At 42.1% G+C, this 22,266-nt stretch overlaps 1 protein-coding gene across 1 annotated transcript in view; it reads left to right on the top strand.

The window, feature by feature from the left end:
* ACSS3 (acyl-CoA synthetase short chain family member 3) overlaps positions 1–20,896 on the top strand; it is a 123,010-nt gene extending 102,114 nt beyond the window's left edge. The window contains exons 11-16 of the mRNA XM_038388133.2: positions 1,815–1,878; positions 10,344–10,425; positions 11,452–11,574; positions 19,684–19,783; positions 19,879–20,054; positions 20,343–20,896. Coding sequence (XP_038244061.2) covers positions 1,815–1,878; positions 10,344–10,425; positions 11,452–11,574; positions 19,684–19,783; positions 19,879–20,054; positions 20,343–20,411 — 614 coding nt within the window. The 3' untranslated portion in view covers positions 20,412–20,896. The remainder of the gene's footprint in view (positions 1–1,814; positions 1,879–10,343; positions 10,426–11,451; positions 11,575–19,683; positions 19,784–19,878; positions 20,055–20,342) is intronic.
* Positions 20,897–22,266: the final 1,370 nt, after the last annotated feature.

Raw genomic sequence — 22,266 nt, 5'->3', positions numbered from 1 at the left:
TATTCCTGACAAGTGAGACTGCCTAAATAGGCCAGCGTTTACTCTTTTTGCTTTCTTTTCAGAGGCCGTAAACAGCATAATTGCCCATACATATAAATTACTACACAGCTCTTCCTAATCAAGCACATTTATTCAAGTGAAAAACATTACAGAGAAAACATTAAAAACAATGAAAGAGCCTACACACGTGCTAATAAGCTTGACAGAGATCACCCCAACTCCAGCAAAGACTCAGGTAGGAGTCAGTCCTTCAAACCCCGCCAAGGGATTTTCCTGTGGTTAAAACATCTGTAGCTCAGAACAGGCATCCCCATAAAATGGTTAATCCTTTCTTTAGACATCTTGGATCTTTGATCTTCAGATTCTGGGAATGGGTAAGCAGTAAACAATGATTTCCTCCTCATGGCATTGCTTCGAAAGGCTGCATTCAACCTCCCCTTTGAGATTCCCCAGGCAAACCACTTGACACTGTCCAAAAGTCCATTCTTGTCTGGCCCATTGTCCTTTGACGTTCATAACATTTCCCAGGGCTCACAATAATATATTACCTTTGTGTTTAATATAATGGACTCCAAATAAACTTAATTCAATAAGGTTTTTTAAGGATATTGCAGGAAATTGCCGTATCTGTCAGAGTTGCCTCCTCTGCTTGGCCACACTCAAAAAGCTTATGATTTAAAGGCTTAATATGCCTCTCCGCCCCACCTCCACTTGCTGTTCATATGCATCAGCCATTCTTAATGAGGTATCTCTAGCTATTATAAGCCATGCCTTTGAGTGGTTAGTACAGATAAGGGTACCACAGCCCTGGACAACAAGTTATTTGTCATCCTTCCTTTGCTCCCAGGCAGCAAGGATTTGATTCTAATAGATTTCCGAGATAAAGACTGTATCCAAGAGGAGGTTCCAAGCTCTGCCCTTGGAAACCTAAATGTCCTCTATTGAAATATAACCAAATTACTGAAGATTGTAACAAAGGTTGTGTGGACCATTGAAAAGGGCACTGGAGTTGGTCTCTGGATTCTGTTCCCATCTATGCTACGGTGTGAGTTTGGGCAAATCAGAAGTCACTTCTCACCTCTCTGTAGTATGAAAAACATAATCCTTCCCTATTGGGATGGTGGTTTCACTATGCAGAGTCTGATAATCAGAGACAGATCTTGTGCATTTGAAAAACAGAGAGTTTTAGGTCAATCTCTAATAACCTTAGTTATCACTTACTAATAATTCTGGGGCTCTTTTTCGTGGGCTCACTGCTCTACTTCTGAAAGGCTTTTCTTAATTGGAGATTCGGATTTCACTGTCTGGAGATTTTTTTTTTTTTTTTAATTTTTAGGGGTAGTTTATTGTGGTGTTTTTCATTCAGACCAGGTGCTTCTCCCTCTCAGTTTGTGTGTTGTTAGTTTAAGGCATAGGGTATTTGTGGCGGGGATGCTAATAGGAATCTTTAACTCCTCTATTTTGGTACCCAGAAATTCTATAATTCCTCTTGTTGTCTGTTCCTGCTCGAAACTGAGTGTGACATAAGTGATCATTCATCAAATTAAGGTTTATAGACTGAGTGAATTAGTGTGCTGCAAGCCAGGGTGTGAATCTACTACATACTAGCTTCCTACGTAGACCCTGTTACTTCACACTAGATGTTCCATAGTGCTCTGTATCAGGGTCTACCTAGCCGGTTAGTGCATTGTAGCTTCTCACGCTGGCTTGGCTTGCACTAACTCCCCAGGTAGACAAGCTTTTTAGAAATTGTCCTTGTCCATCTGAAAAGTACCATTTGCAAGGGAAAAAAATGATCTTTCTTTACTTTGCAGTGATTGTTCTGGATGACAACAAGCAACCAGTGAAGGCCAAGACTTTAGGAAATATTGTGGTAAAGTAAGCAAGTCAAAACTTACAAGGTGTCTTATAATTAAGAGGAGCTGCCTTACATGAAAACTGTTGAGAAGGGCAAACTATTATTTTTTGGGAAAGGGCTAAATAGCAGTGGCACATAAAGTAAGGAGGATGAGGGTAAAAGAGTATGGCTGTCTCTGATGTTGATTTTTAGGAATCTCTCACTTTACCCTGCAACACTAATATGGGAGCACTCAACTCACCTAGTACAAAAGGCTTAAAAAAATCTATACTGATTTTTTTTCCTTAATGGCAGACTTCTTTGCCATGTTTCTTATTTGCCAGCATAAGAACAAGCCTAATTACTGTGATGCAAGAGAACACTGCCATTTCTCCAACTTCCTCCTGATTCCGTGGAGGTCTTCAGTGTCGCAGAATTACATGCTTGATTCCTAGGAGGATGAAGCAATGACTGCTTGCTGCTTCATTGTCTAGCTGGCTCAACCTAAAGCAACATTTTCAAATTCTTAGGTTTAGAATGGTTGTTTCCTCATCCTACTAAAGCAAGAGCCTTTCTGTTATCTGAAAGTGTGGTTTGTATGGAAAACGTTACTTCGATTCTGTCCCAGAATGGCCACAGCTCAGATGAGGATCATGTATTGAAAAACTCCATAGGCAAGAGAATCGTTGTTTTCCTTGCTGTGTCTTCTCTTTGATAACACTTGACAGCAAACTCCTTTGTCTCTCCAGTGTTTCATAAACACTAAAAGTCACTTTAAAATGCACACCCTTTTTTATACCTTCCTCTCCACTCCACTGCCCAAAGGAGATTTTAGATCCAGGGATCTCAGCTTAAAGCCACTCTAAATACTGATTGCTTTTCTCTTATCTCCTTTTCTGCTTTCTCATCATCTTCAGCTTCCATTGTGTCTGCTCCCATGGCACATAGCTGTTGCATTTCTTGGCTGTTTTACAGGAAATACTTGGGGTTACTGTCCTTTTAGTCAGCCAGGTACCCCTTTCTGACTTACAAGGTAGGAGAGCAGTGCTAGTGCTAGTGCTAGTGCAAAAACATCTTGTCGAGGGTTGGTAAGTAACATACTGGAAGTTTAACATTGGTCTGCATTAGAACTGGTTGGAACATTTTTGGCTAAATTAAATTTCCTTGAGATGTGCTCAAAGTCAAAATGTTTTGTGCAGACATATCTGTTTCAACTAAGTTTTTGGTGGGAAATCTGGAGAGAAGGGGAAGGAAAGCATGACTGACTGAGACCATAACTGGGTGGTTACGGCATTTGGCTGGAGATGTGGGAGACCCAGGTTCAAGTCCCTGTTCTCCCTGATTATGTGTGATCTGGGATGAAAAACTCCTTTGGTTCATGCAGAGCAAACGCTTGAACCTAGCTCTCCCACATCCCAATCCAGTGCCCTAACTTCCTACCTCTTTTCCTCCTATAATTTAAAAGCTCAATTTCAGTCGGAAAATGGACACTTTGACACATGGCCATCAGAAACTTTTTCCCTTAACGGTACCCGTTGGGTGGCTCGAGCATCTTCTGCTCTGAACACGGCTGCATGCAGGTATAAAGGGCAGAGCTGCTCCCACGCCCCTTTCAGTTCCTTCTTACCTCCCACAACAGTCATTGGAACCCCTGTTCATTACCAGAAGTTCTCTCTCTGCTCTGTGTATAAAGTATAATAGTAGTTGGTTAATAAGTTTAGTTGTTCAAATTTTTTTATTGTTTTCCATGTTTTGGGGTTCTACCCCCAGCACTGAGGAATGCCTCAGTTGCTGGGCTTTAAGCCATGTGCTTGTTGCTCAAAACCTATGCTAGTGAGTGACCTGCACAGTAGTTGTCTTAAGTGCCAGGGCAAAGCACATGTGAAAGACCAGTGCCAGATTTGCTGTAAATTCAATCCTAAAATAAACAAGGATAGGGAGGCTAGGCTGAAGTTGCTGCAGATGGAGGTAGCACTCAGACTATGCTTGAGCTGAGCTGCTCCAACTTGGTGCTGAGTGCTGCAGCTTCAGTGAAAGTACATCTCCAACGTTGTCAGAGTCCCGGCACTCATCTCCTTCACTTGTGCCTAGCAACAAGCATGCATCTCCAAAAGAGGCTCCAACCAGGGGAAGATATCCACCCTCAAAGCCTGAAAAGAGGGGTGAGAGGGATTTGAGTAGAGTACATCTGAAATTCAAGCATTTCTTCTCCAAATCAGTGCCTAAATCGGTACAGTAGACTCCAGGCGCTGGACTTGATGGTGCCCTCTCTGGTGCTGAAGTGGCACCATTGTGGCATAGCAGTAGACAGATATGATCTGAACTTGAGGTTTCAGATGATTGTCTATTGTTTTAGATTGCAAAGCTCACCCAGTCACAACAGCATGAAACTGTTTGAGGCTCCTGGGGCATGTGGCCTTGTGCACCTATGTGGTTCAATATGCCAGACTGCACCTCATAATTCTACAGGGTTGGCTACTCACTGTGCTGTCACCATCTGGACTTGGTAGTGAAGATGCCCTCTCATGCTCTCACGTCCCTAGCTTGATGGACCGTTCTAGTTAATGTATGTGTGGGAGTCCTTTTGCCTGCCTGCAAATGATGCTCATGTTCATGATCGACGTGTCTGCCCTTGGCTGGAGGATCCATCTGGGTTCTCTACAGACTCAGAGTTTAGGTCCGCAGAGGACTTGGCTTTCCACACCAATGTCAGAAAGTTGAAAACTGTTAGATTGGCCTGCCAAGTTTTTCTGCTACAGATCAAGGGAAACATCCTTTTAGTCCTCGCAGAGAACAGCAGCAATGTTCTACCTCAGCAATCGGGGAGGAGCCTGCTCTGTCAAGAGGCTACTCTGCTTTGTGAGCTTTGCACTGCCAACTCAATAGGTCTTGAAGCTTCTTATCTACCAGGGTCCAAAACAATCTGGCAAATCACCTGAGCAGATCACTTACAAGACACCACGAGTGGTCTCGTTGTCCACATCTGGTCAGATACATCTTCCATCGGTGGGGGTTTCTGAAAATAAACCTATTTGCGACAAGGATCAACAGAAAGTGTCAGCAGTTCTGTTCTCTACAAGATCACAGCCTGGGTTCCCTGAACAATGCATTCTTACTACTGTGATCAGGCAGGCAGCATCACCGTTCCTTTCTTCGGTTCAACAGCTACTAGATAGCTTATTGTATGTAAAACATTGAGGTTTGACTGCTAGTTCTGTGAGGGTGTATCAGGCAACTATTCCAGCATTTACTCCTGGGGGAATTCTGCGCCAAAAAATAAAAAATTCGGCACCAAAAAAATGGAAAAACTCTGCATACAATATTTTAAAATGCTGCAAAATTCTGAATATTTTTTGTCAAAATAACACAACACAATAAAATCATGCCAGTTACAATTATTTTGGTAATTTATTTCAAAATACCTGTTAGCAAGTATGTCTGTAACAATGCAGAGAACAAAAAGATTCCCCCAGGAGTAGAAAATTAAAGAAACCCTTATGACAACCCAGTTCCTGTTTCTCTGTTATGCTTTTGTTGGGCACCTCAGTCTAGGTGTGTCACACATGCCAGCTGGGCACATCTTGGGGGAAAACTCTGTCCCTGCAGTCTTTTAGTCAATTCTGGTGTTTTTTTCACTGTGCCCCCATAGATTACTATATTCCAAGTTCCCAAATAGAGAATGCTGCCGGGGTGAGAGGGAGGTGCAGGAGTACAGTTGAGGGGTGCTGAAGGGGATATTTGGGGGGTGCTGGAGTTGGCTGCACGGGGCCCCCCAGCCCAGACACCTGCATCCCCTTTTCCCCCCAGAGTTCAGCTGTGGGGCCAGACACCCTCACCCTCTCCCTCCAGAGCCCAGCTTCAGGTACTACTCCACACAGCTTTTGTTGTTGTCCTACTGGGCAGAAATGACCTGTATCTGCTGATGGGGGAGGCAAAATTTAAAGATTTGGTTGCCTCCTGGAACAGGTTGAGTCACGCCCCCTTCTGGGAAGGGGCGCCCCCTTAACCCTCCTGGAAAGCAGTGGCCCCTCCCTGCAGCTTTCAGCTGTTGCTTCTGCCTCTCCCTGAAGGGTGCAGCTTGCCAGCTCCAGCAGCTGTTGCTCAGGGAGGGGGCCTGAACACACCACGGGACTGAGCAGGGCCAGCAAACTCTGGCAGAAATCTGGGGGGGCACATGACCCTGTGTTCCGGGCTCTCTGTTTATGTGCAGCCCAGCTCCTTTGTTCAGGGCATGCTGGGAAGTGCAGCCCGTCCACGTGCATTGCGATTTGGGGAGCCGGGCTTTGTCAGGTCCAGCAGTCGCTAGCAGCAGCTCTGCAGTGCCAGTTCTGTGGGAAGAAATGAAATTCTGTGCAGAACATTACTTCTGTGCAAATTCTGCATTGCACAGTGGTGCAGAACTCCCCCAGGAGTAAGTGTTCCACCCCAAAGTAGATAATTGGTCTGTTTTCTCTAACAACATGTTCATAGGGTTTTTCAAAGGGCTAGTCAAATTGTATCCTCGGTTGCAAGACCACCTTCTCCCAAGCGATCTAAATTTAGTGCCTTTAAGACTTATGGGTCCCTCTGTTTGAGCCTTTGGCTACATCTATGAATGAATATGGCATTTTTGGTTGCCATCACCCTGGCCAGAAGAGTAGGAAAGCTGCATGACTTAATGGACGGGCCTCTCTATACAGTCTTCTTTAAGAACAAGGTTTACTTGCAGCCTCATCTGACGTTTTCCCAAAGGTGGTATCACCTTTCCATATCAGCCAGCCAATGTACTTACCTGCATTCTGCCCGAAGCCACTTTTTTGCTGTCAATTTATAGATTGACAACCTGGTCCTCGGTCAACACATTTGCTTCCCATTGAGGTGGTGCTCAGGACTCGAGAGACAATGCTAGAGTTGAGCAAGTTGTTCTCCAGTCGTGACCCATCCTCCTAACCCTCTATGTCGGAGATCTGGCAAGATGAAACTGAGAGGGAACAGGGGGCCACTCTATCCATTATACCTGCATGCAGTGGTGTGTGTCAGCAGGAGGAACTCAAGCTACCCAACGGGTACTAATGAGGGGAAAAGTTTCCAATGGCTATGCGCTGGGCAGACGGGCACCAAGGTTGGATTGGACATGTGCTACTTGTCCAGAACAACAGTTACTGAACAGGTTAGTAACTGTTTTTTTCCAAATACCAGCACTCAACAAAATATTTTGAAGCACTTGTCTGTTTGCCCCAAAAGTGGAAGAGGAAGAGTACTCCTTGGTGAATATGGTGATTTTTGTGGTAGTTAAGCTGAACTATATTTGTTATATATTCATGTAGAGCTATTTCTGTATCATCTTTTATTCTAGGTTCTTGTCATTAGTGTCCTGTACTGTAGGGGACCTTTTAAAGTGCCATTGCCTGGCTTGGTAAAGCCAACAGTGAGCTTTCCTAACAAGTTTCCCTTTTTAAAGAGCTTTAAAAATTGTAAGGGTGTTTGTATTGTGGGTTTTTGTTCTGTGCTCCCAACCCCCATCTTGACTTTTGCTGCAGTTGGATGAGTTGGTAGAGAAGGCCGGGGTGGGGAATCTGAATACTTTTTGTATCGTGTAATTCCTTGTAAAATAACAGTACGCTATCCTCTATTGTTGCAGTTTGACCTTCTGTTGGTGGGGGGTTGGGTCTGAGTCCAGCTGTATTGCTTAGTGACAGGAGTCTGCGGCTGTATCACCTGGTGGTGAGAGTCTTTAGGGTCAGTGGTAGGGGAATCCTGGGCCGTCCCTGCTCCACGTGGTTCCAACCATGGCCCTGTGACGAGCAGGTCGGATATGCACCTGAAGCTGTCCAATAAACCCATCAAGATGGGCGATGTGGGGAGTGGCTAGATACCCCATGGATGTTCATACACTTTACTGGGAAGTGTCCCATCAGCTGAAACCGTGACCACATCCTGTTGCCAGATACACCCTTCTGGTCCTCTTAAAGTGAATCACGTGGAGGATAGCTGAGTCTGACCCTGGGAGGCCACCATCATCTTAGGAAGAACAGTGATGATTTAGCTTGTTTTGCCATGGCTTATTCTGTTAATACTTCTATAGAAAAAAGAAAAATTGTCCTTTTGTATTGATAAAAGTAAAGCTTGTAGTGTAGATGTGGTTGACTTGCTAACAACATTTCCTGTGGGCTAAAGTCCCACATGCAGTTTATATTTTATCTGTATGGACACTGCTACACTACTGGGGAATGTTTCGGTGCTAGAGGTATTGTCCTTTGGATAGTGTTATGAATCATAGTGGCGTTTGTCAGTATTTGGTGACTGCCAGGGTGAAAGTGAAGATCCCATGTATGAGGTATTACTTGTGAGTAATACATTCATCTCAAACTCATACCAGGTGACCTTTTATGCCACATTATTGAATTGATCTAATATATGCATGCACACTGTCTCTCTCTTCGCTCTCGCGCTCTCCCCCACCCTGCTTTCAGAGTTAACCTTTATAGAAACCCAGTTCATCCCCCTTTGAATTTATATCTTTTAGGATTAAACCCAGTTTCCTTGAACTTTTTTTATTGACAGTCAACACTGTGGAAGTAAAAAAAATCACCGGTGTCAGCCCAGGAAGCTTTGCAGCTTCTTCCCATCAGACAGGTATTATGTATGTGGAATGCTCCTTCTCCCATCTTCATCACATTCAGATGCTGACTAAAGTGGCAGAAAGGAGCACATGTTGAAAACTCAGCTGATGGTGCATTTCAACTTTTGTCATTTCTGTTTCCTTCTATGAATTAAACCCAAATTATTTTATATTTGAAAATATAGGTTTTTACCTTTTTCCACCTTCCTCCCCCCAATAATTATTGCAGGTTAATCTGCATAATATGACTTCATTTTTGTACAATTAAAATAAGTATAACCACCTGAAAATACTGTGATCCAGATCCTCATGACTTTGAAGTCAATGGTGCTAGGACAATTTACACAAGCTGAGGGTCTGATCTTGTGTGTATTTATGTATTATAAAATGTCTGTGTCCATGCAGAATATAGAATCATAGAATATCAGGGTTGGAAGGGACCTCAGGAGGTCATCTAGTCCAACCCCCTGCTCAAAGCAGGACCAATCCCAACTAAATCATCCCAGCCAGGGCTTTGTCAAGCCTGACCTTAAAAACCTGTAAGGAAGGAGATTCCACCACCTCCCTAGGTAACCCATTCCAGTGCTTCACCACCCTCCTAGTGAAAAAGTTTTTTCCTAATATCCAACCTAAACCTCCCCCACTGCAACTTGAGACCATTACTCCTCGTTCTGTCATCTGCCACCACTGAGAACAGTCTAGATCCATCCTCTTTGGAACCCCCTTTCAGGTAGTTGAAAGCAGCTATCAAATCCCCCCTCATTCTTCTCTTCCGCAGACTAAATAATCCCAGTTCCCTCAACTTCTCCTCATAAATCATGTGCTCCAGCCCCCTAATCATTTTTGTTACCCTTTGTTGAACGTTTTCCAATTTTTCCATATCCTTCTTGTAGTGTGGGGCCCAAAACTGGACACAGTACTCCAGATGAGGCCACACCAATGCCGAATAGAGGGGAATGATCACGTCCCTCGGTCTGCTGGCAATGTGCTCCTACTTATACAGCCCCAAATGCCATTAGCCTTCTTAGCAACAAGGGCATACTGTTGACTCATTTCCAGCTTCTCGTCCACTGTAACCCACAGGTCTTTTTCTGCAGAACTGCTGCCTAGCCTCTCAGTACCTAGTCTATAGCAATGCATGGGATTCTTCCGTCCGAAGTGCAGGACGCTGCACTTGTCCTTGTTGAATCTCATCAGATTTCTTTTGGCCCAATCCTCTAATTTGTTTAGGTCCCTCTGTATCCTATCCCTACCTTCCAGAATATCTACCACTCCTCCCAGTTTAGTGTCATCTGCAAACTTGCTGAGGTGCAATCCACGCCATCATCCAGATCATTAATGAAGATATTGAACAAAACCAATCCCAGGACCGACCCTTGGGGCACTCCGCTTGATATGGCTGCCAACTAGACATGGAGCCATTGGTCACTACCTGTTGAGCCGGATGATCTAGCCAGCTTTCTATCCACCTTGTAGACCATATAGTCTAGATGTATTTGTGCCAGTTGCTTTATCTTGGGCAATCTTTTAAACTGAATGATGATGACAGATATTTATAGCACTTCTTTCACATTTACTAGGGTAAACTTTATTTTACTAAAAGTTGGAGGCCCTAGTGTTCTATAAAATGTATCCGCTAGGTGTATCTTCAAGTTTAGAACTATAGGAATGTGATTTAACATAGTTTATGAAATACATAATTTTCAGAATCATCTGTCACTAAGTAATATAGGTGTTAAGGGAACGGTCTTCCAGTTGCATAATCCTCGTATGCTTTCCTGACTGAGATATGAATTCAGTTCTATCACATTGTGATTATCTATTATACTATGCATCACTGAAGTTTTTGAGTTTGTATTTTATTATTCTAACTACTGCACTTTTTTTTTTCCTTTTTAATGTAAGGTTGCCTTTGCCTCCTGGAGCCTTCTCGAGTCTCTGGAAAAATCAGAAAATGTTCAAGGAGTTATATTTCCAAAAATTTCAAGTAAGAATTGCAAAAGGAACTATATAAACTACCAGTAATGCTGTGGCATTGAATGACCTTAGTTAGTAGTTAGGATTCTGTCATTTCTTCTTTTGATGAGAGAGCTTTGATATGTATCTCTGTGTAAGATTAAAAACTTTTGAAGTTAAACCTTTCATTGTGCATAATATTAGAAAGTAGTCACTCTCTTTTAAAGAAAATCTAAAAAATACAGCCTTGTCTTCTGTGTGGAATAACATATGCAGGAGGGGAGCATGACTTTAGGGAGGGGAATCTGTACAAAATAAATTATGCTTCCCCCATCAGATCCACACATGGAAGAGATTGTGTATATAAGCTGATCTGCTCCCTACACGGGGGTGTGTGTTGTGTGTGTGTTTCCTATGCATGACCAAGAAGGAAGATTTGGTGCGACGGTGGAAATAGCTGAGGGAACAGATTTATATGTGGACAAGCTGTCATTTTGTGGTCTGGCAAGGTGTTGCTATCATGCTTCTGGGTCAAGATATTCCCAATAGAAACAGGAATATCATGAGAATTTGAGTTCAGTTTTGCTGCCCCAACCTTTAGAGACAACCCTGCTCTTCCTCTGGGCTCAGGAGAGAGAGAGCCCATCTTCCAGGGGTTCTGAGTGAGCAGTGAACAGGCTGAAAAAGGTGTGAGTGGACTTGCAGGGCAAATGCTGTTCCTGCTGACCCCACCAAGCTCACTTGGGGAGGGGAACCCAATCTGTATTATGAAATCAGAACAGTGAATAAAGTGTTTCAGAATAAAATCTATAATAATGAAAAAATTGTAATTGGGAAAAGAAGGAACTGCAGTTTATAAAGATTTTTCAGCTGTAAAGTTGATGTGATCCTATTTTTACACCATACGCATAAACTTTAGGTGGGAGGTGACTCTATTAAACAGGCCAGTAACTTTTTTCATTTTGAGTGAGTCACTCATCCATTTTGCTGGTAGAACATTGCTGAGCTGATGACCCTAATATTAATACAAATTTATTTCTTGTGGTTTTATTTTCAGGGATACTATGATACCATGGATGCTGGGTACATGGACGAAGATGGCTACTTATATGTCATGTCTCGAGTTGATGATGTGATCAATGTTGCAGGTCACAGAATTTCTGCAAGTGCAATTGAGGAGGTGAGCACAAACTTAACAGTGAAAATGGGTACAAAGAAAGCTGGCATCACAGGGTATGTCTACACATTGAGTGGGAGCCTGTGGAAGTGAGTCTTGGAGCCCATGTTGACAGACTCAGGCTTGCTGGGCTCACACTAAGGTGCTTAAAATAACTATGTGACTTAGGCTCTGAAACCAAAGAGGAGGGTGGGCTTCAGAGCCCAAGGTCCAGCACGAGCCACAACATCTACACAGCTATTTTTAGTGATGGAGCACAAGCCCTGTTGAGTCTGTCTGTCAAGCCAGGCTCTAAGACTCACTGCCACAGGCTGCTGCTCACTGTGTAGATGTGTTCACAGAGACTGAAAACCTCAACAAAAATACATTTTATTTTTTTCTCAGTTGTGTACTTGTTGGTTTTGATTTCTTTGGGGGTGCGGTGTTTAAATACCAGACGTTTCTAAGATTAAAACTTTTGGAAAGTTTTTTAAAAGTAGTTTTAGGGTGGATTTCAAAAAGGGCTCAGTGTTGGCTTAAACTCCGCTCCCATTGAAATCATTAAGAGTTTTATTATTGGCTTCAGTCAGAGCAGAATTAAGCCAACTCTAAATGCTCCGAAAATTCCACCCTCACATCCTAGCTCATGAATGTAATATATAGGTAACTCCACAAATTAAAACTATGCATTTTAAAATAGCATTTTAGACTCATTTCCTGATTCACAGACCTGTCCAGATCTACTTCTAATTGCCAGAAGATCTTGGATTCCCTGAAATCTTCCAAGTACAGGAAGCCATGCAGGGAGTACAAGAAAATCCTGCTTATTTGGTATTAGGCATGTTGCACTTTTCTCTAGACTCTGAACTTAGCAGTTAAGTCAAAGGAGAACTAATTTTGCAATATTTTGCTTTACAAAATATCTGTTTGTAATCTGTAGGTTGACCTGCATATTTTATTTAACATTTTGGATTTTAAAGAGTAGAAAACTTGGGAAAAAAGCCAGAGGACAGATTTTTGGTCTCTCTGGCTGCACAAGCCATTTGGGATGCACAAAAGCAGCGCATAAACCCCATGGATCCACCTTCCTGAGCATTTGCATTATATAAGGGGAATCTCTGGGTGGAGTACAGTGGTATTAACAGCTCTGCACCATGTCATCTCATCCTCCAGGGACATTACTAGGGGATCCCTGCTCCCTGGTGCTCCCAAGATACTGGAATGTCCTTTTAGGCCTATGAATAATCTGTTTTAAATTAGAACTACCCTAACGTAAGAGTGCTAGACTAGTGTACATTGGCTCAGAATTGGGAGAAAGTAAATGTCATGTAAAGCCACCTACCCCTCCCACCCCACAATCCTGTAATGAGCACACCACCTGGGAAGGGATTCTTCCCTCCTTAGTGAAAGGGCTGTCACAACCCCAGATTTAGGTGGGGAGGATCTAATCAACAACCCCCCCCCCCCGATATGGACTTTGCACTAGGTAATTTATGCTGCCATATGAGACCCATGCCTCAAGCCCCTGGCATAGGGGGTATGTCTAAACCAGGAGGCAGTGTGGGGAGGTGCAGCAGCAAAGCACTTCAGGGATTGTGCTAATTTAGACTGCCCCTCCAATGTTAAGTTATTCAAGGGACCACACTGGCCCCTAGAGCAACCCAGGATTAGCAGGCACAAAGATGACTTGAAGATATACAGCACAGAATCTCGCCACTGGTCTTTTACTTCTGTACCGTTAAACAAATTTTTCATTGATTTTTTTTTTTTTTTTAAAGGGGGCATTGTTCCTTACTTTCATTTCAGACTGCTGAAGCTGATAAAATGGCTGGTGTTATGAATTACCCAATCTTTAGAATTGTACTACTTTATCTCTGGTTTCAGAGTAGCAGCCGTGTTAGTCTGTATTCGCAAAAAGAAAAGGAGTACTTGTGGCACCTTAGAGACTAACAAATTTATTAGAGCATAAGCTTTCGTGAGCTACAGCTCACTTCATCGGATGCAGTGAGCTGTAGCACACGAAAGCTTATGCTCTAATAAATTTTAGTCTCTAAAGTGCCACAAGTACACCTTTTCTTTTTACTCTCTCTGTGTACCATCTGAGCTTTCGTCTTTTCTTTAATTTCAATCACTTGTTTTTCTCAGTCTTCTCCCCTATTGTTTTGTAATTTTGTTCCCCTGAAAACAATATACACTTGATCACAAGAAAATGCTTGGTTTTTCAATTCACCTTTTAAACCAAGCTAAAAAAAGCTAGACTGTAGTTAGTTTACACAGCAAACTGCTATTTAAATTAGAAAACATTAACAACAACACAATTAACTGTTCAGTAAGATCAGTAAATACAGAATTAGAAGCTCAGTGAATCTTCCTTTAATTAAATGACAGTCACCTTGTCAAGTATGCATATTTATCTCCATTTCCATTATAGCTACATGTAGTTTAGCAAGTTTTTCCTCAGATTTTGACTATAAATCTCAACTTCATCATGTTCCAATAAGAATTGTTTATTTCACCAGGGTTTTTTATAAGTATCATCAGGGCCCTGTGAAGCTACAGAAGTTACCATTTATCCTGTCGCTCAATGAGTAGTTGTTACGTATTTGTGTTAATTTCATCTTCTATCTTGTGCTCTGTGTGTGTGTCTTTCAGCTGGAATTGCTTGCCTTTTCTCTGAAGCAAGGGATTAATACTACAGGGATTTAGCATGACTAGTCCCCTCCTGACTGTCTGGAGGCTGCTGCGGCTGTAGAAAACAGGAATGTGTCCTGTTTCAGTAACTACCATTCTAGAAACACTGCTTCTTTTTAAATATTTTTCTTGTTCTGTATTTTTACAGCTTTTCAATGACTTATGGCTGTTTCTATTTTCTATATTTCTATTTTGCATGCTTGTTAAACTTTTTTTTTTAAACTTTCTACTATTTTTTTAAAACTCTTATCTGGTTCTTATGAATATGAAACCCTTTACTCTTATTCAGAATTATCTATAAACTTTTGGAACTCCACAAAGGGTACCTGGTCCAACATCAGGTGAGGAGCCTGAAAGACTGCACTGGAAGCAGTGGCTTTAGAAGGGCTTAGTCCATAGGCAAAAAATGGGAAGCTGAGAACTTAAGGAAGGGTAACTGTTTACTCTGAACCTTCGGCAGGAGCTGGGACCACAATGTCAAGGGCAGGGTCACAACTGTGGTTTTTTTGTATGGTTTCCCTATGTTGTATCGGTGTGTTGTGTTATGTTTTTCTGAAGTGCACTGAATTTTTCATGATTTTTCCTCAGCTTTGACTTTATTTTTATGTCCCACTCCCAAGGGTTTAATTAAGATTTTACCTTTTCGTTTTGAGTGTTGTCTCAAATTATGTGTTATATTCTATTCTTTACCCACTTACTTGAATTTTCTTTGATATATACAAAAAGCAGCTATGTCAACTAACACTCCTGACTGAGCAGGCAAGGGAATCTTCAGGGGGTGCCATTAAATGATAGACAAAGACTTCCTTTAATGGAAATTTGACATTTTGGAACCCAGCAGTCAGGGTAGAATAGCCCTTCCTTTTAATGAGGGAATTCTTAAACCTGCAAAAGGAATTATAGACTACTCCAGCATCTCAGCAATCTGAAAGAGAACTGAACAAAAGAATCAAGGTCCCCTTAAAGGGTTAAGAGTATTTTTATTCGCATCTGCTGCCATCATCTCTCCTTCCTTCCCCGGACTTGAAGAGCTGTGTGTTGTTCGAAAGCTTGTACCTTTCACCAACAAAAGTTGATCCGACAAAAGATATTATGTCACCTACCTTGGCACCATCACCTCTAGTAGGTAATGCGGCTAATGAAGACCACCCCATCAGAAAAAGAGGCAAAGAAATTGGATCTGTTTGGTTGTAAGGATTATTCAGTGGTATCTCTTCAGGTCAGGATTGCAAACTACTTAGCTATGCTAGCCAAATACAGTTATATACAATGAGACAAAATTGATTTTTTTGAAAGAGTTACTTCCAGATCTGAAGGATGAAGTTGAATTGGTTTATTGCAGAAACCACTTTGCAAGTAGTTTTAGACTCTGCAGACACAGGAGCTAGATCAGTCTTCACTGGAATTTCCATGAGAAGGGACTCATCTTTATCTGCATCAGGACTGCCTAACGAAGTTAAAAAGGCAGTTCAAGACTTACCCATCAAGGGAAAGGATATATTCAACCTGAAACATTGCATTCTGTGAAGGATTCTAGGGCCACACTCAGATCACTGGGGCTTCACACCTCACGTTTTAAGAGAAAGCAATGTAAGTGACTGTTCTCTTCAAGGCAGAGATCTGAACCATGTATTTTTGTTCTATCCTAATTTTATTATCAGAAGCAGCAAGATCAGTTTAAAAAGAGACAGATTCTAAAAGAGAAGACTGTCTTTTCATTCTCTACTCAACCATCTCATTCTCAGAAGCAACAGTTTTGATACTTTAGTGGAGGTTACTGCAGTAGACTGTGTGGATTGGTACCCTTCCCTTCCCCCTTTTGGTAACTGCCTTTCTTTTTTCAAGAGTGCTTGGACTTCAATAACATGGCATTTTTGGGTCATCCAGACAGGATACACCTCCAGTTCCATCCATATTCCCCTCATGCACTTTCCCCATACTTTTTTGGGGACAAGTCTCATGCATCAAGAAAAACTGTCACTACTGGAGTTAGTGGAAATGTTGCTGGTTCCCTTAGGCTTTGGGGGAAACGGATTTTATTCCCCATACTTTCTTATACCAAAAAGGTATACTAGACCAGGTGCTCCATAGTAGACCTCAGGCTCCTCAACACTGTCATCACCAACACAGAATTCTGCATGGTGACTCTTGCATCCATCATACCTTCTTTATATCCCATGGATTGGTTCAGTGCACTTTATTTGCAAGATGCATGTTTTCATGTTGCAGTACATCACTTGCACAAGAAATGTTTTTGTTTCCAAGTACTAGGCGATCGTCATCAATTCCAGGTCCTTCCGTTCAGACTCTCAACTGCATTGCAAGTGTTTTACAAAATGTTTATTGTTAGTATCCACCCATTTTCATCATCGAGGGATTTATGTTTACCTGTCTCTTGATCTTACCTCCTCTAATCGGGGAGGATCAACTCAACAGATCTCAGACTCCGTAAGTTTGAATCTACATCTGTTCTTAAACTTGGTTCTAAAGTTCAATCTCAGTCCATACAATACCTGCCTCAGGAGAAGTTCCAGAAGTTCGCATATTTATTTTCAAGCCTGAGATTGGTCTCAAGTACTCCTATCACACCCTTTGCCAGACTGAGGGTGAGACCTCTTCAGTCCTGGATCAGGTCAGTTTACCATCCAAACATCCACCGAATGATCATCCCTTTACAGGTGGCTAGAACCAAGCAATGTCTGTTGCGGTTGCCTTTGACTCCAATATTTCCCATTCAGATGTTAGTCACCAATGCATCCACAAAGGGTTGGGGCATTCAACTGGCTCGATTCCAGATCTATGGACTCCTGTGGATTGTTCAGATCACATAAATGTTACAGAACAGAGCAATTTGCTTAGTCTGCAAATAATTTCTTCTCTCATAAAGAACCAAACAGTATACATTTTGAAGGTTTAACAGATAAAGTTACAATAACAAAATAGGTTTCAGAGTAGCAGCCGTGTCAGTCTGTATTCGCAAAAAGAAAAGGAGTACTTGTGGCACCTTAGAGACAAACAAATTTATTAGAGCATAAGCTTTCGTGAGCTCATGAAAGCTTATGCTCTAATAAATTTGTTAGTCTCTAAGGTGCCACAAGTACTTCTAATAACAAAATATTACATGGTACCTTGTGCTTGTGAAAATGGCTTGAGGTTATTTAAAAACTGAAACTTGCTGTATCTTCTCTGCACTCTGCTTTTCATATTATTGTAAATAACTTAATTCCATTAATAACAGGATAATTATCTTAATTCTGTGCCAGTTAGGGCAAAATATGCATATATAATCACAGCTACCTTAAAAGTACAGACTGCTTCAGCATGTTGATATCATGTACATGTGTGCTGCAAAAATAGTGTCAATTGAACATACAAACTAGGAAGCCAAGAAATGTTCAGTGGATTTGTATGAGGAGGTTTCACATGCTTTATGACAGTTGCCCTGCAACCTGAGGCATGTATATATCTAGTTATATATGAAGAGCAAAACAGAGTATCTAAGGGGCAATAGTCAGGATATCTATTTTGCACAGCTGAAGTGTTTCTTGCCCAGGTAAACTGAGGTCTCATTTTACCTGGGTTTTGACTACATTATGAGAGGAAAGGGAGAGGAGTCTCAGAGATATCTGAAAGATAATAGATGAAGGTCTGTCCACTCATTCATTTCAGCTTCCTTCAGCTGCAATGTTCATGTGCAGGTTCGTACTCGTGAGTGAATTCTTACAGCAGTCCATAGTGTTGCTCCATGCAGGCTTTTTGAGGCAGGAATTTTGCCTTCGTATTTGTTAGCACAGCACCTAGTACACCCGCAAACAGTCTTCATCCACCTAAAAGTCCCTAAAGATGGCAGATTCATTTTTCTCTGATTGTGATCCACCAATGAGGACTCTTCTCCTCAATTTCAATCTCCCTTTTTCCTCTTTAAGAGGTCACCAATGAATAATGGGAAAATTATACAGGCCATTGTGATGTTTTCTTTTGTATGGTTAAGAAAGTTCCCTAAGTAGGAGATGTGACTAGGAGGGAAGGAGACACTTTTTTGTATATATTAATTTGATACTTCAACCTGACAGACAAATGTGAAGCAGTAATAACTTGTGGGTTTATTGTTGCTGGTTTGGATTGGCAGAAAGTAAAATTTCAGATAAATTACTTTAGCCCCCTCGTGGCCAAGATGGTGTCTGCTCTGCAGGCCGCTCTGGCCAAGAGAAGCGCACATGAGTACAGCAGGGAAAGTCCCTTCCACCCCAGAGGCACCTGTTCCATACCCCCCAGAGTACATACGTACGTGCACGCGCACACACACACACACACACATGAAAAGTACAATGAATATAGGAAAGGGAAATGTTTGTTTACAGAGGGATGAAAGGAAAAAAAATGGGGAAATAAAGCGGGAGCGGTAAAACAGGGTTGCATCCAACTCAAGGCCTCACAGGCCCAGTGGTAGCACTGTCTGACAGGGCAGACACCGAGCAATGTGTCTGCACACAGAGTTCAGGAGTCCTGGGCAAAGTTCCAGTCCAGTGGTGAGTCTTGGGTGCTTCTGGTCATCTTCGGCACCAGTAAACTTCCCCCAACAAACCCCTCCAGTGCCGCCTTCTGCCTCTCTCTGCAAAGCCACACAGAGCGACCGCCTCCCCACTTAAATAGCTAACAGCCTCCCTCATTTTTCCCAGTGCAAAGTTACAAGGCCCACAGCCCCATGCAGCTTTGGGCAGCAGTGATACTGGATCCAGCTCTGGTCTGTCCTTCTCGGGCGATTCCTCCCTGGCACAGTGCTCCTCCTGGCTCCTGTCCTGGGGTGTCACAGACCAGCCACTCTGTCCCTCCCAGGATTCAGACAGGTTCTCGACTGTTTCACTCTGTGAGGGCCTGCTTGCGGCAGCCCTTCTGTCTGGAGCTACACACACACACCCATTCCACCGTTGCTCTCTTCCCTTCTCTCTGCTCCTCCACCCACCAATAGCACTTCCTCGTTCTGGAACAATCAGGGTTCATAGAGTTTCATTTATAGAGTTGTTTTCTTAACTCTCTAGTTATGGTTGAAGAGGCTCTTTAGTTCCAAGTCCCTGCTTTCCGTATGATTGAAAAGATTACAGGTAGATTACATATCTGAATTGCAATAGATCACACATTCAAGAATGTACCAGCACTTACTTGCTCTTTCCTTCCTGCATAACTGTGTGAAACATCGATCATAATATTGTATTAACATAACATTTTTCCAGCTAAGATCTTGTGGAATGTGTTAAAATGTGACACTGTCATTTTAACATTGCTGTAAAGAAGACATTTTATTACCTTTTTAATTGTATGTTGTGTTACCTAGGAATTGTTCTTATTTCCATCCAAACACTAGATTGTCAATGCTACCTGCATATTAATTACAGTAGAATATATACTCAGCTATTTGAGGTTTTGTTTTGTTTTCTCCCTCAGTCTGTTCTTTCCCATGGAGCTGTGGCTGATTGTGCTGTTGTTGGCCAAGAGGATGCCTTAAAAGGTCTTGTCCCATTAGCGCTATGCGTATTAAAAAATGGTGAGAGCTCATTACTGTTCATAGACTCATGTCTTGTGTCACTAAGATTTGTATAATGTTGTAAAGTAGTTACAGCATCTGAAATTCCTCACCAGGTATAAAGATAGAGGAGGAGAAAGTTTTGGAAGAAATTGTTAAGTATGTTCGAGAGAGCATTGGCCCAGTGGCAGCTTTCCGAAAGGCAGTATTTGTGAAACAGATACCAAAGACACGTTCTGGCAAAATACCACGGTCTGCTCTTTCTGCTCTTGTCAATGGCAAACCGTATCAGGTAAGCTATAGGTGCTCTTTATTCTAACAAGGAACGCTAGCACCTCAGCAGAAGTGACTTTATCTTTTGATTCTTTAATGTACTTTGTTGTTGGTTCACAATATCTGATATTGTAATGTCATTTTATTTTTGCCTGGTATATTTTATCTTCAGAATCTTTATAAATGCTTTCTTCTTGATTTCTTTAGAAAAATTAGCATTAGAGGAGTTATTGAACCAATTGCTCCCTACTGTATGTGGTATGTGGCAGTTCTCTATCTTATGTTTATGTATGTTCTTCCCTCTCAGATAACTCCAACCATTGAGGATCCTGATGTGTTTAAACATATAGAAGAAGAACTGAAGAAAAAAAAATAATGTGACTTTTATCCATCATACAGTGTCTTTTAACAGTAAACTTCCAAACGTCTGGAATACATGAAGAAATTTTGTATTTGGTAACTCACTATACGGCATTTTCTCCAGCTCTTGAATCAATTCCGTGTCTCTCTTCTGTATGTCTCCGCAGTTTTTCAGCTTCTTTTTAAAATGCGGACACCAGAACTTTATGCGTTCTCAATATCAGTTTCACCAATGCTGCATGAAGAGATAAAATCACCTCCCTACTCCTACTCCCTGTTTATATATACAAAGATCGCATTAGCACCTTTTGCCACAGCATCGCACTAGGAGCTTATGTTGATTTGCTCTACTCTGAACCCTAAATCCTTTCCAGGATACAGACTCCCATTCTGTAGGTATGGCCCTTGTTCTACTCCTGGTAGAATTCTGTGCCAAAAAAATTAAAATTCTACGCACAATATTTTAAAATTCTGCAAAATTCTGCATATTTTATTTGTCAAAATAACACAATATAATCACACCAGTTTCAATTATTTTTGGTCATTTATTTCAAAATACCTGTCAGCAAGTATGTCTGTAACAATACAGACAACAAAAAAGATTCAGGAAATGTTTTTTGACAAATAGATTTCTTACTAGGCATATTAATACAGAACTCTGAGTAATAATTCATTTAAACTACAATACAGAAATGTATTTCCTCCACCCATCAGAAGCAGAGCAAAGGCTTGGGGGAGTAAGGGGTAATGGAGGAGCTGAGGGAGAGGGAGGTAAATTGCTGGGAAGGAGGCTGGGTGTGAACTTGGAGGGCTGTTTGGTATGGGTGAGTAAAGTATGAAACAGGTATTTTTGGGAGAGGGCAGGGAGGGATTGTTAAGGAGCTCCCCCCATGCAGACCCTGGCTTACTCCTAGCCTCTCCCATTCAGTCAGGCACATCCACCCCGTCCCCATGAGTCTCTGTGCCCTCACCCAGCTACTCCCTGTCACTATGTAGCTCTGCCCCACCTCCCCTTGTCGCCATGTGGCTCTGCACCTCCCTCCCGCCTTGGCCCCGTACCTCCACTCCCGTTCAGCCCCTGCCCCAATCCTCCCCCCTAGCCCTTATGAGCCCCTGTCTGCCCCTCCCGCCCCCAGCCCCATCTCCTGGCCTGGCCTGGCAAGCGCTGCAAAGGCAGCTCTCTCTCTCTTCCCTCACTGGCAGGGAGCTGCAACTTTGGTGGGCAAACAGCACAATTGCAGCAATATTTTGGCAGAAGCTTTTTCTGCGTGAAAAATTAGAAATCTGTGGGGCTCATTAAATATGTGCACACGTAGCACAGAATTCCCCCAGGAGTACTTGTTCTTAGATGTATAACTTTGCATTTGGCTGTATTTGGATGCATTTTGTTTGCATCCCCGGTTACGAAATTATCCAGATTGCTCTGCATGACTGGTGAAATGGTAAATAATGATGAGGACTGGGCAATCTATGTCATCTGCAAATTGGATCCCTAGTGATTTTTATATTTACTTTCAGTTCACTGAAGAAAATGTTGAATTGCATCAGGCGTCATACCAATCCCAGTGGATTCCCACTAGAAATATCTCCATTTGATGATTATTCCCCATAGACAATTACTTTTTGACAGATGTCTTTTAGCCAGTTCTTAATTCATTTCACTGTGCTTTATTGATAATCGTATACTGCTAATTCTTTTAATCAGAATGTCACGTGATACTTTGTCAAAATCACTTACAAATATGTATATTACATCTATGCTGTTACTTTTGTCAACCAAACTTGTAAGCTTTTCAAAATGAAATCAGGTTTGTTTGACAAGACCTAATTTCATAAACCATGTTGCCTAACATTAATTACATTCCTGTCCT

This window comes from Dermochelys coriacea, chromosome 1, assembly GCF_009764565.3.
Source record: "Dermochelys coriacea isolate rDerCor1 chromosome 1, rDerCor1.pri.v4, whole genome shotgun sequence".
NCBI lineage: Eukaryota > Metazoa > Chordata > Testudines > Dermochelyidae > Dermochelys > Dermochelys coriacea.
The sequence above is the reverse complement of the archived record's forward strand: the minus strand, read 5'-3'. Positions and strand labels throughout refer to the sequence as shown.